The 16,715-nt window shown below is 41.5% G+C and overlaps 1 protein-coding gene across 8 annotated transcripts in view; it reads right to left on the bottom strand.

Moving 5' to 3' along the window:
* The window catches only part of Pibf1 (progesterone immunomodulatory binding factor 1), a 155,476-nt gene that overhangs the window by 137,222 nt on the left and 1,539 nt on the right, over positions 1–16,715 (bottom strand). For 6 of the 8 annotated variants that reach the window (XR_001781130.2, XR_003950865.1, XR_383193.4 and 3 more), the window contains exons 2-5: positions 16,377–16,649; positions 12,409–12,509; positions 10,181–10,379; positions 4,589–4,708 (exon numbers count right to left, since the gene is read on the bottom strand). Coding sequence is in view for 5 of the 8 variants with exons in the window: in NM_029320.3 (NP_083596.2) it covers positions 4,589–4,708; positions 10,181–10,379; positions 12,409–12,509; positions 16,377–16,628 (672 nt within the window). In the remaining 3 variants the exon portion in view is untranslated. The remainder of the gene's footprint in view (positions 1–4,588; positions 4,709–10,180; positions 10,380–12,408; positions 12,510–16,376; positions 16,650–16,715) is intronic. The other 2 variants (XM_006519251.4, XM_030247885.1) reach the window with 2 other exon arrangements.

Genomic DNA, 16,715 nt, shown 5'->3' with positions numbered 1-16,715 from the left:
TCAAAATTCAGAGACATAGCTAATAAACGTCTGAGCATTTCTTAGTAAATTTTACCAAGTTGTTATTGAGACCTCTCCTTTGAGTCCAAACTACTAACTAAATCAACAGACAATATTCTAAAACATGTTTTCTTTAAATTCTGATTATGTTTTTAAAACTTTTGATTCCAGTATTTTCTTTCATATGTAATGGTGAAAAAAGTCATTCATTCATTCATTCATCCATAATTCATTCATGCCAAATGGGAAAATTAGTTTGCAATGAAAAAGACTCTTCCTAGGGTAAGAGATCGCAAGGCCAAAAAGAGTCTTCACGAGCTTCACAGCACACAGAACGTTCTCTGTCCCATGTGTAAACAGACAGTACCACTGTGCCCAAGGTAATGGCCAAACAAGCTCCCATCTGACCAGTCCTACTCCACAGTCAAGGATGAGGCCCAGGAAAAGGATGGAAGCAGACAGATGCTGTTGAGCACATCAGCGCGTGGAAGAGAGGAGCACTGGCGTGGGTTTCCCGGGCCTGCTGGTTTGTTTCAGTGTTGTTTAAAATGAGGGCCAGTCCACTGTGTGTCAAGCTGTATAGCAAAGGTGGACTGTAAAGCCCTCAGCCTTTCTTCCTACCTGGCAGGGTCAGAAGACCACTGCAGCTGCAGAGGAGGGAGGAAGCAGCCAGAGGCAGCCAGAGAAGAGAAACTGCATGCTCTCTGCTTCTCTCTGCTCAGGCTCTTAGCCCCTGATCAGGACATATATGAGGACAGACTCCCTACAGACCACAAAGGCCAAAATATCAGAATTAAAATCATAGTGCTATCAAACAGACATGGGCACATGGAATCTAATTTCCTAAAAAAAAAATCAGTACTTTCCAGAGGGAACTTAACACACAGCTTGCTCACCATGATAGTACCTAACTGTACTCCTTGATGTATTAAAAAACAAAGTTAATTGAAAAAAATAGCATCATGTGATATGCTTAAAAGGAAAGACAATCAATAGAGACACGCTGAGATGACATTGAAATTAGTGCCATGATTTTAAGCAATTATTAAACTACCTCAAAGGCATAAGTCATGACATACTTATAATAAATAGCCTAAAAATAAAAGATTTAATGAACAATGAAAGGAAAATACATTAAAAAAAAAAAGAGCAAACCAAAACATGCTTAAGGATTTCCCTGGGCTGGTGAGATGGCTCAGCAGGTAAGAGTACTGACTGACTGCTCTTCCAAAGGTCCTGAGTTCAAATCCCAGCAACCACATGGTGGCTCACAACCACCCATAATGAGATCTGATGCCCTCTTCTGGTGCATCTGAAGACAGCTACAGTGTACTTATTTATAATAATTAATAAATCTTTGGGCCGGAGAGAGCTGGGACTGAGCGAGCAGAGTTGACTGGAGTGAGCAGAGGTCCTAAAAATTCAATTCGCAACAACCACATGACGGCTCACAACCATCTGAACAGCTACAGCGTACTCACATACATTAAATAAACAAACAAATAAATCTTAAGGAAAAAAAAAAGGATTTCCCTAAAAGAAAAAAGAATGTATGCACATACAAATCCATGTGCAGATACTGTAGCGGCCTTATTTATAAGTCTCTAAAATGTAAGCATGTCAGATGACCATTGGAGAGAAAACACAATAGAACAGTCTTTAGCAGAGGATGAAGAAACTGCTAATACTCTAAGAAGAGAGCCTAGAATGTTCTCAGAAGATACAATTGGAGGACAGATGTGTATAAGACAGACCTCAGTGTTAATGGTAGAAATTATGTCCTTCTTATGCTGGTAATTACTGTAAATACCATTTTTTTAAGTTACTGTGAATGTGTTAGGAGGTACATACATTGTTCTGGCTTGGCTCTCAGGGAGGTAGTGGGAACCCTTTAAGGGTCTCTCTCATGGGAGGATCCTCACACTCTCATAGGGGATTGTGAGATCTGGTTCTCTTCCCCCCCTCTCTCTATGAACTGAGCTCTTTCACCCTGCTATGCACTCCCAACCATAGTAGGTAGTCTTAATCCAGGCCAACCAACCATGGAATGAAACCCCCAAAAACTGTGGGCCCAAAACAAAGCATTTCTATTTGTAATTTGATTATGTCAAGTGTTCACTGTAGCATTGGAAGTCAGCTAATAGTATGCATGCTTTAAAATTTCTGTAATAAGAGTGACTCTATAATCTCTACGGCTGGTGGTAAATTCTGCACATACTAACTCAGATATATAAACTGACAACTTACATTAAAATCTAAAATTGCTCCTCAACTGCCTCACTAGTTGGGTTCTGCACACTCAGACAAACCTAGACAAAGCAACCTTGAAATCATGATTTATTCTTCTTTAGCAATGTAATAAATTAAAGTATTTAATATTACATAACATTAGACTAAACATTCTGTAGAGAATGTTTATATTTTCATTGTGATCCTTTTCTGTCTTATATTTTGGTTCTTATCCTTCAACTGCTGAGGAGCAAAGCAATTCTCTCAGAAACCAAGTTAACAATTCTTAAGTCTGTCAGATATTGCCAGGACATTTAACCCACCCAGATGCTCGCTGTAGATGGAGAAGAAGTGTGGTGTATATTGAGAATGTTCAAAAAGAAGGACACTGCATTAAAACAGGGATGAATCTCACTATTTACACTAAGAGAAAGACATGTTAACCCTGCATGATTCCGTTCATATAAAGTATCTAGAATAGTCAAAACCATAGGGACAAAGAAGAAAAGTGCTTCTTACAGGCAGGGAGAGGGAAGGTAGATTAGTGTCTAAGGGGTTTGGAGCTTCAGTGTTTCAGGACAGAAAAATTCTAGAGGTATTACTGAACACTTCAAAATAGCATGCTTGGTCAATGTGAAATGTATCCTTACTATAATTTTTAAAAGGTGTTAAATTTTAGTACAAAAATTTGGAATGTCATGATTGCCTTTTGAAAATTTATATGTTGAAATACCTGTATTTTTATACACATAGGTAAGTGGTTACCACTTACGTGAAATACCACATGCACATTGAAAAGCTGGTGGCACTCCCAAGAGGCATACACTTGCCTACTAGTCACCGACTCCAACTCTCACTCCTTATAGACGCTCATGCAAGGCTTGGCTCATTAGCCCACAGTTCCCGGGGTCTCCAGATTCCAGCAGGCGATTGAACAGCCCTCTAAAAAGTCAGCTCGACACTCGTTACTCCATTAATGAATGATGAGGTTACACATGAATTTAAGTTTCATGGTTGCCAGTGACATATCTTAAGATTCTTAGGCCACGGGTAGTCACTGCACTTCTCAAAGTTCACATTTTATCAAGGTTTTAAATTGTAGAGATTAATGTGATCCACACCATTCCCTTTAAACACCCAACATTAAGTGTGTGGAGCCTGATTTACTAAACTGTTGCACGAAGAGACCATTCGAATAATGTAACATGAATGACGTGGGCCATACCTTATTAAGAGCGTAGTAAGTTTATTCTAATTGCAGCTGCTAACAGTACACCCTGCCCCACGATTTACCAGAGCGATGTAGTTTCCTGTGGAACAGAGCAGCACCTCCCTCTCCTGACAGTAGCCTCAGTGAGGCCCTGATTCCACCGATGCACTTTCATGTCGTTAACGACAAAATAAAACACTTCTCCTCCTATTGTATGGTGCATAGGAATACAGACTACTTTAAGCTGAAGAAAACCTTTCAAGAAAAGTAAAAAGCCATCCGTTATGAGATCTGACACCCTCTTCTGGTGTGTCTGAAGACAGCCAGAGCGAGCAGGAGGTCCTGAGTTCAATTCCCAGCAACCACATGATTGGCTCACAACCATCTGTACAGCCACAGTGTATTCATATACATAAAATAGATAAATAAAAAGAAACAACTGCTGTAGACTCTACTTGTAAACTTGTTTTCATTCTAGTCTGAAGAACTCTTTGGAGGAAACAGCTATCCCATTTTTTAAAAAAGCTGTTAGAGAGGAAAATACACCAACACACCACTATTTCCTATTTAGTCAACTATAAGTACATGATGGTATTCTAGGATATTTGGCCAACATTATAATCAAACTAATGACCAGTGTAGCCTTCTGTAAATGAAAAGTTGTAAGCATGAGAGCCTTATATGATTAGGATTCTTCTAAAAACACATGAGGTGCTGTTATACTTATACATCAGCAATAATGAGGACTGTCCTGACAACTTAGGACTCTAATAAGAAAAGTCAACTACATTCTCTTCGTCCTACACCCATAAGAGAGCCCTTACATATGAAAGCTAGAGAAATTATAAACACTTGTGTGCACATTTATTACACAAGAACATTCAGATATGGTTCGTTCTGTGATCTCAAAAGCATTTGGTTCTGAAACAATACAATAACAAATGCTATACTATGGATTAGAGGTTAAACCATATTTATCATGCTAATTTTAAAGATGAAGATAGCCTCTTCCTTCTGACTCACTAAGCACTGAGCAGTCAGCACCCCTGGTCTCATTTTCTGCCACTTTCATGTCCCCTGCACAGACGTTAAGAAGCTGCTATGGAAAAGCTGCAATGTCTTTGCAAGAGTAATAGACACATTACAGACCTCCGTCAGCTGCTTCAGTTGGCCTTTACTTGTACTCAGTTCTTCAGAGAGTTCACTCTTCTTCACCTGTAGCTCACAGACTTCCTTTCTTAATGGGTTCACGAGCTCATAGAAGCGAATCTTTAAAAAAAAAAAAAGTCGACTGAGCAATCCTGCATGGAAATGAGAATTAAGCATTGCTGCTTGCATGCAGCAGGCCGTCCTGGACGGGTTCACTGTCTGCCACTTACTTTCTCTGATTCAACTGTGGTAAAAATATTAACTGGAAATTTTTGGAAATCTTTCAAATAATTTTATTAAGGTATACTACTATAATTGTTTTTGGTCGCCTTTTTGCAATGTCTTATATAATCTTCACCATAGATATACATATACAGGAAACAGAATATACTGCCAAACACTCAGCACTACCCACTAGCAGCCTTGGAATGCATTCCCCACAGATCTAACAGTAATGAATCTAATTGAATGTAAATAACAAACTATCCTGCAAACGTAACTGCGCTCCGTATCCTTCATCCCCACTCATCTTCCCCGAAGCACCTGGACTAAGTCCATCCCACACACTCCATTTTTAAGTTGCTGCTTGTTAGGGTCTACACCAAAGTAAGTGCTATGAGGGCAGGGATTTTTATCTGGCTTATATAATGCTCTGTCAACCTAAACATCACTTTAAGAGATAAATTTTATTCTTTGCTCTAACTACAGGATCTTGGCAACATCCCCCATGTGGCTGCCCCTGAAGATGTCAGGGGTCCTGAGAATGAATCCCAATGATGGGAGAAACTGCTTCCACTCAATCCAGGCCTTTCTCCTCACTCTTCCTTTTCCTGTTATAACCCAGGTATCCCACCCTACAAGGTTCTCAGAACCAAGATGCCATCCATAAGGCGAGAGCAAGCAATTAGGGATTACTTATCACGGAGGCACATAACCCAAAGGTCCTAAATACATGAATGCATTGCAGAGATACCCAGTCTAGTAAGAAGCAAGTATAGAGTTGGCCCTTAAGGCAGTGAAATCTGTAGCAGTCAATTACTTGGAATAATATTTCACACAAAAGAGTAAAAGAATACGAAGAAACCAGAAGGCAAAGCTGTATAGTCTTTATATCTACTGTGAATGAAGCGTCAGTGACGGCACTTACAAGAATTCTTTTAGACAGTAGATATTGGGCAGAGAAGCTCTAACTGACCCATTTAAATAAAAACCTGGACAAAAAGCTCCCATATGATTTTCTTTCAAGTCACTGATCCAGAAACCTTGGTCCACTGAGAACCAAGAACAATTACCATTCCAGCAAGACAGTAGGTGGTATTCCGCATTTACAAAACCTCAGGGGCAGAGCACTGTGCCAGACAGTTAACATATGCTTTACAAACTCAGTTAATCTCTACAGCAGAGAGAGATTATTGCTTTTATAAATGAGGACAACAGAAAAGCTCTCAGGGTAAAATCATAACATAAAAAAGCAAGAGCTGTCAGTGCGGGCTTTGGGCATTTCTGGCTCTTGCCCCGTTCGCTGTTCTTAATTCTTTAAGGGAATTCTCAAATAAAACGTATTTGCATAGTAATATTAAGTATTATCTTGTTCAATTTAATTCTCATTCTCTCATTCTCTATACAATTTATGACGACACTGGGACTTTTAAAGCAAATAGATGTTGTATCTAATTGTGTATTTTATTTGTTTTTAGTGGAGGTCTTGCTTCATTGCTGAAGCTGCCTCCTTGAATGTTTGGGTTCAAGAGATCCTCCTGCCTCAGTCTGTTCAGTAGCTGGGACAAGCACGGTTAGAATACCAGCACACCCAGCCTTGTTTGTGCTTAATCTGTTTCCTTAACGTTTAATTTCCAATACTACAAGTGTTAATGGATATGCCCATAAAAACAAACGCTCTGTAGGCTAGAAGGGATTGCTGACTTGAGACTCAAACCAAAGATTAAGCCTAAGTACAAGTTTGTTTGAGAAAACTAGATTCTGAACTAATGTATACCAAGATTCTCCCCCATTGGTACCCCTTGCTAACCATAAACATCCCACTCTCACCCACTAGCCCTAATTAATTCCAGACAATCCTAATCTGGCTCATCCTCAGAGCCCCCCCCCCCTTTTTTTTTTTTAAAGTTTTTCGAGTCAGGTTTCTCTGTGTAGCCCTGGCTGTCCTGGAACTCACTTTGTAGACCAGGCTGGCCTCGAACTCAGAAATATGCCTGCCTCTGCTGGGATTAAAGGCGTGTGCCACCACACCTGGTGGATCTTTTTTTTTTTCTTCAGAGTTTCCCTTTACAGAATGTTATACACCACTATAAAATAACTCATTTTGCAAACTATGGAGTCAATAGAATTTTGGATTTAAATATACTTTCCATTTTTATGAGGGTCAAAAACTATTATCAATTGGGTGTTTCAAAAGCAATACTCTTTAGGTAAGGTAAGTCTAAACTTGTTCCTGGATGATCCAGAGGAGAGTCAGAGTAAGACAAACAAGGCTACCCCAGAGAGAGAAGGGGCTTGGAAATCCACAAAGGAAATAAAAGAATACTTCAACAATGCAGAGAAAAAGACAGCGCACGGACTACTAAGAAGTGAGCTGAAAAAAAAAAAAAAAAGAAAGAAAGAAAGTAAAAGCCAGGCAATGGTGGCTCACGCCTTTAATCCCAACTCTTGGGAGGCAGAGGCAGGCAGATTTTTGGGTTCAAGGCCAGCCTGGTCTACAGAGTTCCAGGACAGCCAGGACTACACAGAGAAACCCTGTCTCGAAAAGATCAAAAATAAAAATATCCAAACCCTATAGAACGAAGCCAGATGTGGTGGCACGTGGTTATTATCCCAGTGCTGGGAAGGTATGGCAGGCAAATCCCTGGGCTTCACTATCCTAGTTAAATGGCAAGCTCCGGGTCATTGAGACTGTCCCAAAAATGAATGAATGAATAAGTAAACAGCAAGGTTATGCCTGAGTAACATTGAAGGCTGTCCTGTGGCCTCTACTGCATTCACACCCATGTGCACATACACCAGCACACATATATAACATATATAAGCTAAATATAGCTTTACACTAACAGTTCTCTAGTAGGAGAGGGTGAGTGACCAAAAGTGACTTCCAAATGGTACCCCAAATTAATGCCAGCAGTCCTACCCTCAGGATAAGCCCAAATCCCTCAAGAACCTCAAGTGATATTAAGGGTTTTAGTGGCCACGCATCCCTCCAGCAGTGGCTTCGCAGTGGAGGGAGATCTCACTGTTGACTTTTTATATGACTTAGTGGGTGGGAAGTAACAGTCATCTTGAGACAGGACCCACTGTAACAAACTGAAGACCCTAGGGGCCTTGGTGGCGTACAGGCACACACCTTTAATCCCAGCACTCGGGAGGCAGAAGCAGGCAGATTTCTGAGTTCGAGACCAGCCTGGTCTACAGAGTGAGTTCCAGGACAGCCAGGGCTACATAGAGAAACCCTGTCTAGAAAAAAACAAAACAAAACAAAACAAAAAAAACCCTGGCCAGTGAGGCTCAGTTTAGACTGCCGCAATAGCAGGATGGGGAAAAGCCCAAGAGGGCAGGCAGTAGTGGAGAGCAAGGTGAGTGGAAACCGGTCAGAGGGGAGGATAGGCAGCTGGGGGCTCCGCTCAGGCAGAGAAGTGGACAGAGAAACACAGTCTTGCCCTCAGTGGCCACAACCTATCTCAACTAAAAAGAATCCTAAAGTTAACAGCTCTGGCCCCTATGTCGCTGCATACATCACTCAACTGCCGAAGCCACTGATGCCCCATTCACCATTAGAGCCCAGGAATGCTGAAGGTCCAGTAGTGAAGCTGATACCCATAGCTGTATGCCTCCAACAGGATCAAACTCTGCACGTCAGGCAAGTACAAAGGCAGGTTCTCTACCTGCACAGACCGGCTGTGGCCAAATTCCTAACACCCTTGGGAGACATCTCCAACCAGAACCTGAGCCACACCAGAGGGCAGGATGGGCTGTGTCTAGGGAGACTGCAAGAAACTGCCTCCTAGAAAGTGCAAAGCACGGGCAGGAGAGGCCTACGGCCTGGCTACAGCATAAAAGGAAACTCTACCCAGGAAAGGAAGGAAGGGGAATCCTGTCATGTGTTCTCTATAGTGTCCTACACAGCATTAACCACAGGAACGCCCAGAGTCCACACGAGCAAGTGACTGTGTCTCCACAGATGGAACTGGCTGTCTCTGACCGCTGAGGGCCCTCCAGGCAGCTGCTCTGACATGTCACCCTTTTTGCTTGGTTTTTGTTGTTGTGGGTTTTGTTTGTTTCTGGTTTCTTTGAGACAGGAGTTCTCGTGTAGCCCCAGCTGTCCTAAAACTCAATCTTTAGACCAGGCTGGCCTTAAACTCAGAAATCTGCCCGCCTCTGCCTCCTGAGTGCTGGGAGTAAAGGACACCACTGCAGGGCGTCGGTTTTTTTGTTTAATCTTTTGTATATTGTGATTCCCCCTCCCCTTTTTGGTGCACCTTTCAGGTTGGTTGTTGGTTTGTTTTTGTGTTTTCCAGCATTAGAAATTATTTTTGAATTCTACAAATAAATATCTATTTTTACATTAGGATATATATATATATGTAAAAAGGGAAATATATATATTTCCCTTTTTCCCCTTAAGGGTTCCCCCATGTTGTCTCTATATCTCCTTTTATTGTCATGCTCCACTGACTACACATTGCTAAAATACTTGTATCTTCCTATTTCTAGCCCCTTATGCTTATCTAGTTTTTTTAACTTCTTCATAATTGAGATCTTTTTTCTTTAAAGATTTATTTATTGTTATATGTAAGTACACTGTAGCTGTCTTCAGACACACCAGAAGAGGTGTCAGATGGTTGTGAGTCACCATGTGGTTGCTGGGATTTGAACTCAGGGCCTTCGGAAGAGCAGTCAGTGCTCTTAACTGCTGAGCCATCTCTCCAGCCTGAAAAGTTTTTTTCTATTCTAACCTCTTTCTTGTTTTTGCCCATAGAAGTCCTCCACTTTCTCCTTTCTTTTATTTAAGTGTACTTATCCTACATGCATCTCCTTTCCCACCTCCTGCCTTTATTCAGCCAGACAAATACCTTTTCTCTCCTAGGTGAAACTTAATTTACAATTAAATGTATGTAACTCCAAACCTAGGCAGGGGGTGTGAGAGGGAAGAATTCTTAGGTGGAGTGGGAACTAGAGAGGGTGACTGATTAGGAAGCAGAAGAGGGACCACTTATGGGAGGGAGGCACCAGCTGGAAGGAGGTCAGGAGGTCAGGAGGTCAGGAGGCAGGGGTGGGCACAAAGAGGAGGATGAGCAACACATGTCACAATGCACAAAAGGTAAGGAATTACTTCATATGCCAACTTAAAACACAAACAGAAAAAACAAATACACAACGAATGCCTCTATAAAAATGCCAAGCCAACTTCAGTCTGATTAGATGTAGCCGTTTTGGGTTTCTTTTTACTGTGTTTGTTTCTGACACAGGGATGGCTTCTAACCCACTCTGTAGATCCTATCTCCATGTCCTGAGGACAGAGATTACAGTATGTGCTACTACCCTGAGCTTTGGAGTTTTGTCCAGATGATGCACGACACTTACAGATACATATTCAGGAATAGAGAGTTGATCTTCAGGAAAAGATTTTAGCTTCACATACTGCTCTTCTGTCAGCTCAAAGTCTCGCAGATTTCGGCGAACATCTCCAGCCTTTTCTCTCAGCTGATGGTTTGTTTCTTCCAGTTGCTTCTGTCGCAATAAAATGGTTTCCATTTCTTGTTTCATTAGTTCTTGATATTTTCTACATTAAGAGAATTTATGGCAAGCATTAAAATCACTGAGACTTCTTTCAGAGTTCCATATAGTATTCTCGGCTACCACAATGCTGACTTATGGATCTAATTAAATATGAAGTAGCAAATCCATACAGATTAGTAAATATAAAAACCCAAATTATTAGAGAATCAACATTCTTAAGTAATAACTTAAAAAATTCAAATCACAAAATTATACATTTAATCTGCTGACACAATGGTTCTCAGCCTGTGGGGTCAGGACACTTTTGGGGCCTTGAATGACCCTTTCACAGGGATCACCTAAGACCATTGGAAAATACAGATTTTACATTACAATTCAAAACAGCAGCAAAATTACAGTTATAAAGTAGCAACGGAAAATAATGTTTTGATTGGGAGTCACCACAATAAGAGGAACTATATCAAATGTCAGAGCATTCGGAACATTGATAACTACTGTGCTAAAGTTTTAAAGCTTTCTGTGTCAGCTTTGGGGCCTAGTTACTAATTTCCATTTCTCTTTCATCCTGATACTGCATCTCTAATACAGTAACACTGAGCCTCCCTCATAAGGTAAGTCTGAGCCATCCTGGTGGTATGGAGACTAGAAGCTGACTCTAGAATGTCCTTCTCAGCTGTTTCTTCCCCTTGCTTTCTAAAAACAGGAGCAAGCGCTGAACCCAAACAGCGCTCTTTTGCCTAGAATTGCTGGCCAGTGAGCTGCTGGGATCTGCTTGCCTTCACCCTCACTGTGCTGGGTTTTTAGAAAAATACCACCACTCTCAGCTTTCACTCAGCATTCAAACTCGGGTTCTCTGGCAAGCATTTTACCTCTGAGCCACTTCCCCAGTCTAGAGAAGAGACCTTAAACAGCACCAACAAAAATCTGAGAAGAAACTGTTTGTGGATGTGTTCTTGCTTAGTCTTTAAACCTATTGTGCCTCTACGGATTTTGTTTGTTTGTTTGTTTGTTTGTTTTTCGAGACAGGGTTTCTCTGTGTAGCCCTGGCTGTCCTGGAACTCACTTTGTAGACCAGGCTGGCCTCGAACTCAGAAATCCACCTGCCTCTGCCTCCCAAGTGCTGGGATTAAAGGCGTGCGCCACCACCACCAGGCACTACTGATTTTTTTTTTTTATTGACTTATTTATCTGATTTCCCAACAAGTCTTGCTCAATAGCTCTGAATGGCTGAAACTCACTTTACAGACCAGACTTAGCTTACAGAGATCTGCATGTCTTTGCATCCCAAGTGCTGGGAATAAAAGGTTATTCACTTTTATTGAGTGTTTCCTGTGAATTTATTCTAGAAACAATGCATATTTTTCTACTAAAATATCATTGTTTATGTCACGTTAAGTTACGTGAGTATGGTGGGTAGTGGTGGTGCATGCCTTTAATTCCAGCATTTGGGAGGCAGAGAGAAGCCTATCTCTGCGAGTTCTAGGCCAGCCTGGTCTATAGAGCTAGTTCCTGAATAGTCAGGGCTACATAAAGAAACCCTGTCTCAGAAAAACAAACAAATAAATTCCATAAGTATACCTGGCATAGGTACATTTGAAAGTAAACAACGATATTTTGTTTCTTGCCTGCTCCTTTGAGATAACACCTCACCTAGCCAGAGTTGGCCTCCAGCTCATCAAGTAGCCAAGGCTGACCTTGAACTCTTGATCACTGTAATATCTACGTATATAAAAACAGCAGTGAAATCCAATAGCCGGGATAATCCAGGATGGTTTCTAGAGTGGATGAAGAAAAGTTTATCTACACACCAAGTTGTGGTCAACTTAGAGACTCCTTTTGTAATCTATAGGTTGCCTATCCAGGCCAGTATCTGTGGAATGAATCCTGAATCTTAACTGTGTGCTTTGTACAGCGTTATAAAGCAACCTGCCCATTGGTGGTCTAGCTGTGAAGATAAGCATATCTAATTTAAATTTCCTCTATTATAGTCTATAAATAAATGCAAAATGCATAAGCAAGATTAAAATTAGTTGATAAATAGATGTTAGGTTTTTGTGAAAAGCATGTCTTACTTGGCATCTTTCTGTTGAATAGTCAACTGATTGTCTAATCGCAAAGTTAGCAGCTGCTTCTGGTGAAGGGCGTCATTAAGTTTTTCCTCTAGCTCCTCAATCTGCACAGAGAGAATCTAGTCAGTTCTAAGTTCAGCTTTCAGTGAGCACAACAACAACAACAACAACAACAACAACAACAACAACAACAACAACAACACAAACCACTCAAGAGAACCAGAATAGGGGTCTATAAGGTTCTGGGTTAAGCTACCGTCATATGGATGTTCTGCCAGGCTACGAGTACGATGATGACTCTCGCCCTAGCTTACACACAGAGCTCACTGAGATGGGAACTTCATGTAAACTCTCTGCTCACACTGTAAGTCACGAGCTAACCTGAGCACTGTGCATCCTCCAGTAACTGCCATGGAGGTGAAAACACAAACATTCAGAACAAAACAATTAAGTGCTCAATCCACTAACCTCATGGTCTCTGAATTAACAAGATAAATGGGCTCTCTTGACATGCCCGTCTGCACTATCACACCAACTTCCTTTCCTGATATTTCACAAACTTCCACAACTTCCTTTATCTTGCCTTTAAAATGTGTAACAAGAGTATACCACTTTCAAGTCACTGTCTCTGTAAAAAATTCTCATTGTAGCAGAGTACCCTCCCAGAGATTTTTGTCAAGTTGCTTTGTGACTAACTGAAACCAGCACATGGCTCAGTCCATATAAATTCTCCAGTTCCCTAATAGCCTGTGCTTTCTGTTTACCCCTATGCACTTGGTCCTGTGCGAGTCTAATTCCTTTCCCCTTTGTTTTAACCCTGACAGTTCCTGTCTCCACATTAACAAGCAGATGAGTCTAACAGCATTCCTCTTACATCAAGACCCCTCTCTCCTGGATCACCTTTACCACTAAACAAATACACCCAGCCTCCGACACACAAAACAACAAACATCACTGCCTTGATCACATTACTCCTAGGCTATAAACCATTTCCCTTCTATCTTTCAGATTAAAGCTTCCATATACATCTGTCCCATACTACTCAGTGGAACTATTCTTGTCAAAGTCTGTAATGCTCACCTAAGTGGACAGAATGAGGTTAAACAGTTAAGCACTGTACGTGAGACACTATTCACAGTACTGGAATCCAGCAGTAACATAATACAAGTCTGTCCTTGCACTCAGGGTCCCTACAGTCTATTAAAAGACACTGACAAACATGGGCTGGTGAGATGGCTTGGTGGTAACTGCTTCCTGCCAATCTAGATGACCTGAGTTAGATCCCTGAAGGCCACACAGTGAAAGGAAAGAACCAGCAGATCTGGGCTTAAAATATTTCCACCCTCCTCTTCCAAGATGTTCCCTAGGCCTTAGGTATACAGGGGTTTCATCACAGATGTATCAGTTGAGCCGGACTCCCCATGGTCAGTTGTTTTCTCCATTGTGATCTGCTGCAAAACAAAGCCTGTTTGACAAGGGGTGAAAGCTACATTTATTCATCTGTGGGTACAAGGATAAGTTGTAATGCAGCTAGGAATTGTAGTGGTTAGGGACATGGTGGCAATAGGTCCTCCTCTAGGTCCATGGCCTCGCCAGCCAAGGGTTAGGTGGCTATGCTTATAGTACCAGGTGTGAAAGTCCTTCTACTAAGTGGGCTGGAATCCAGTTGGTTGGCTGTTGGTTACCTCCTGATCAAGTATTACTATTACATTTTAGAACTTCTTGCCAAGTAAGAAGCCTTGAATTTGGGGGTGTGGGTGCAGGTGCAGGGGGCCAGGGAATACACCGAAGCTGGACAGAGGGCAGAGGAGGGGGAAGGATGCACGTACTGAAGTCAGATTTGAAATTTTCAAAAACTAAATTGAAAAATAAGGGGAGAGCAAGTCCTACAAGAGTCCTCTACATGTGCTCTACAGCATGTGTGCTCTCAGAACACAAAATAAATGTAGAGCGAGAGAGATAAAATGAACAAAACCAGTAAGTAAGTCTGCATGTGTTTGTGGGTGTGTGTACATGTATAATTTGGTCCATATCTACTTCCCTATATGGTAACCAGTCACCAATGTGATAGGAGTTGAGGGGAGGCCGTCTGGGGAATGCTTAGGTTGCACAGGCAGTGTGCCTAGGACAGGAGTGACTGCCCTAATGAAACAGACTGATGGAGAAAAATAGCCGCCCTTCTGCCAGGTGAGGACTCAGCAAGAGGCAGAAGACCCTGAATGGACAGAACTCATGACCAGCGCCCACTCCTGGATATATTGGCTGCCACACAGTGAAAACAAATTCCCATTCCTAAGGTTTTTGTTTCAGCATCTCAGAGAGAGCAAGGCAAGAATAACAGCTATAGCCTAATGTGTACTACTGGCTCAGTCATTAATGTGAAGTGCTATTTCTTTACTGCATTAAAACCTTGAGGTCTTGAAGGGGCCCCATTAAGAAATTGTTCCTTCTTTCTCATGTATTTTCCTCATGGGCAGAGCATGTATCTAGCAGGCTGAAAGCCCTGGGTTTGATCCCAAGCGGCTCACAAATAAGTAAATAATCAAATTTTAAACCAATACTTTATGATTTATTTAACTTTTATGAGTCTGAATGTTTTGCTTGCACATATGTATGTTTCAGTCTGGTGCCCTCGGTGGCCAGAAAACAGTACTGAATCCTCTGAAATTGCGGGTTCTGAAATCTGAGCCAGTGTTGTAATGGGAAGAGCAGCAAGCTCTGTGAACTGCCTAGCTATCTCTCTCGCCCTCTCCTTCTTCCTACTAAGTCGTGGAGTGTGCGTGCGTGCGTGTGTGTGTGTGTGTGTGTGTGTGTGTGTGCGTGCGTGCGTGTGTGTGTGTACGTGTGTGTATGTGAGTGTGAGTGTGTGTGCGTGTGTGTGTGTGTGTGCGCGTGTCTGTGCGTGTGTGTGCGTGCCATGAGTCAGCTCTCTTTCACTCTACATCCCAGGGATGGAGCTCAGGTCCCCAGGCTTGGACGGTTAAGCATTTTTACCCATGAAGTTATCTCATTGGCCCCAAAGAAATACATTATCTTCTAGTAGAGAAACGCTGAGTATCTTAATATGCATATCATATTAAGTAGCATAGAGCTAAAATAAAAGACCAAGTTAACAAGAAGAAGTATAACAACGTAAACAAACTGCTGGACACGGGCTTTTGCCGGAAGAGCTGAGATGGAGAGTGAAGAGGGAAAGTTCACTGTCAGAAACAAGTAACTGTCTTAGGAACAGAAGAAGTAACACTGCAGAGATGTGTCTGGAGGCCAGTCACTATTTCTTAGGGCTCGTTTCACCTCTACCAGGCATTCCATGAACTACCCTGGGACTAAGTACCACACAAGGCAAAAAGACAACTAGTTCACCGCCACTAAAGGATAACGCACTTGCTAAAGACAATGGTCACCTAAAATTGACTTCTATGACACAGTACCTCTCAGACAGAGTAACTGTGTAGGAAGGTTAACAAGGAAATCCGACTTCTAAAGAAAGGACAATTGAGATTCAGCAATACAGTTATGATCTTCACTCTTCCTATCAGACCAGTCAGTCCCAGAAAACTTGGCTACATTTTCATTCTTAAGAAAATACATATTCCACTAATGTCACACTCTAAAACTTGAGCCTTCAAAGGTAACTCACTCATACACTTAAAACACCCCATTTCAATACGCAAACTGCAGAAAGGCAACATTGGACAAGGAGTATGAAGTGTGGCATTTAAATTCCAAATATATATATATTTTTGTTTGTTTGTTTGTTTTGTTTTTTCGTTTTTGAGACAGAAAAATCACATAGTCTGGCTATCCTAGACCTCCCCATGTAAATCAGGATGGCCTAGAATTCAGAGCAATGGGCCTGCCTCTGCTTCCAAGGGCTGGGATTAAAGGCATGTGCAGCCGCACCCGGCCTATACACCAACTTATCTTTCCTTTTCAGTTTCAAGAGAATAACAGTTTGCATCTGACCTTACCTTTGTAAGATAATCCATTTTCAAGTTGTCGATCATCATGTTTTTCTGGGATAGCTCGATTTTCAGTAACTGAATATTATGAAGTATCTCTTTTCTTTCGATTAACTGCCTGGTGATTTTGACTTTACCTTCTCGCTCCTCTGATGATGAGACATCATCTGTATGAATGGTTGTTTCCAAACTAATATCTTCAGACTCCAGAGAACTAGAGATATTTACTTTTTTTGGTTCCTTGGCAATTTTGCGAGACATTTTATTATTTGAATCAATCTTCTGTAGAATAAAAAGAAATAAAGTTAAATATACAAAAAAAAAAAAACCTACTACAGGGCATACAGA

This window comes from Mus musculus, chromosome 14 (genome assembly GCF_000001635.26).
Source record: "Mus musculus strain C57BL/6J chromosome 14, GRCm38.p6 C57BL/6J".
Classification (NCBI taxonomy): Eukaryota; Metazoa; Chordata; class Mammalia; order Rodentia; family Muridae; genus Mus; species Mus musculus.
Note: the sequence above shows the minus strand (reverse complement) of the source record. Positions and strands in the feature narration are given on the sequence as shown.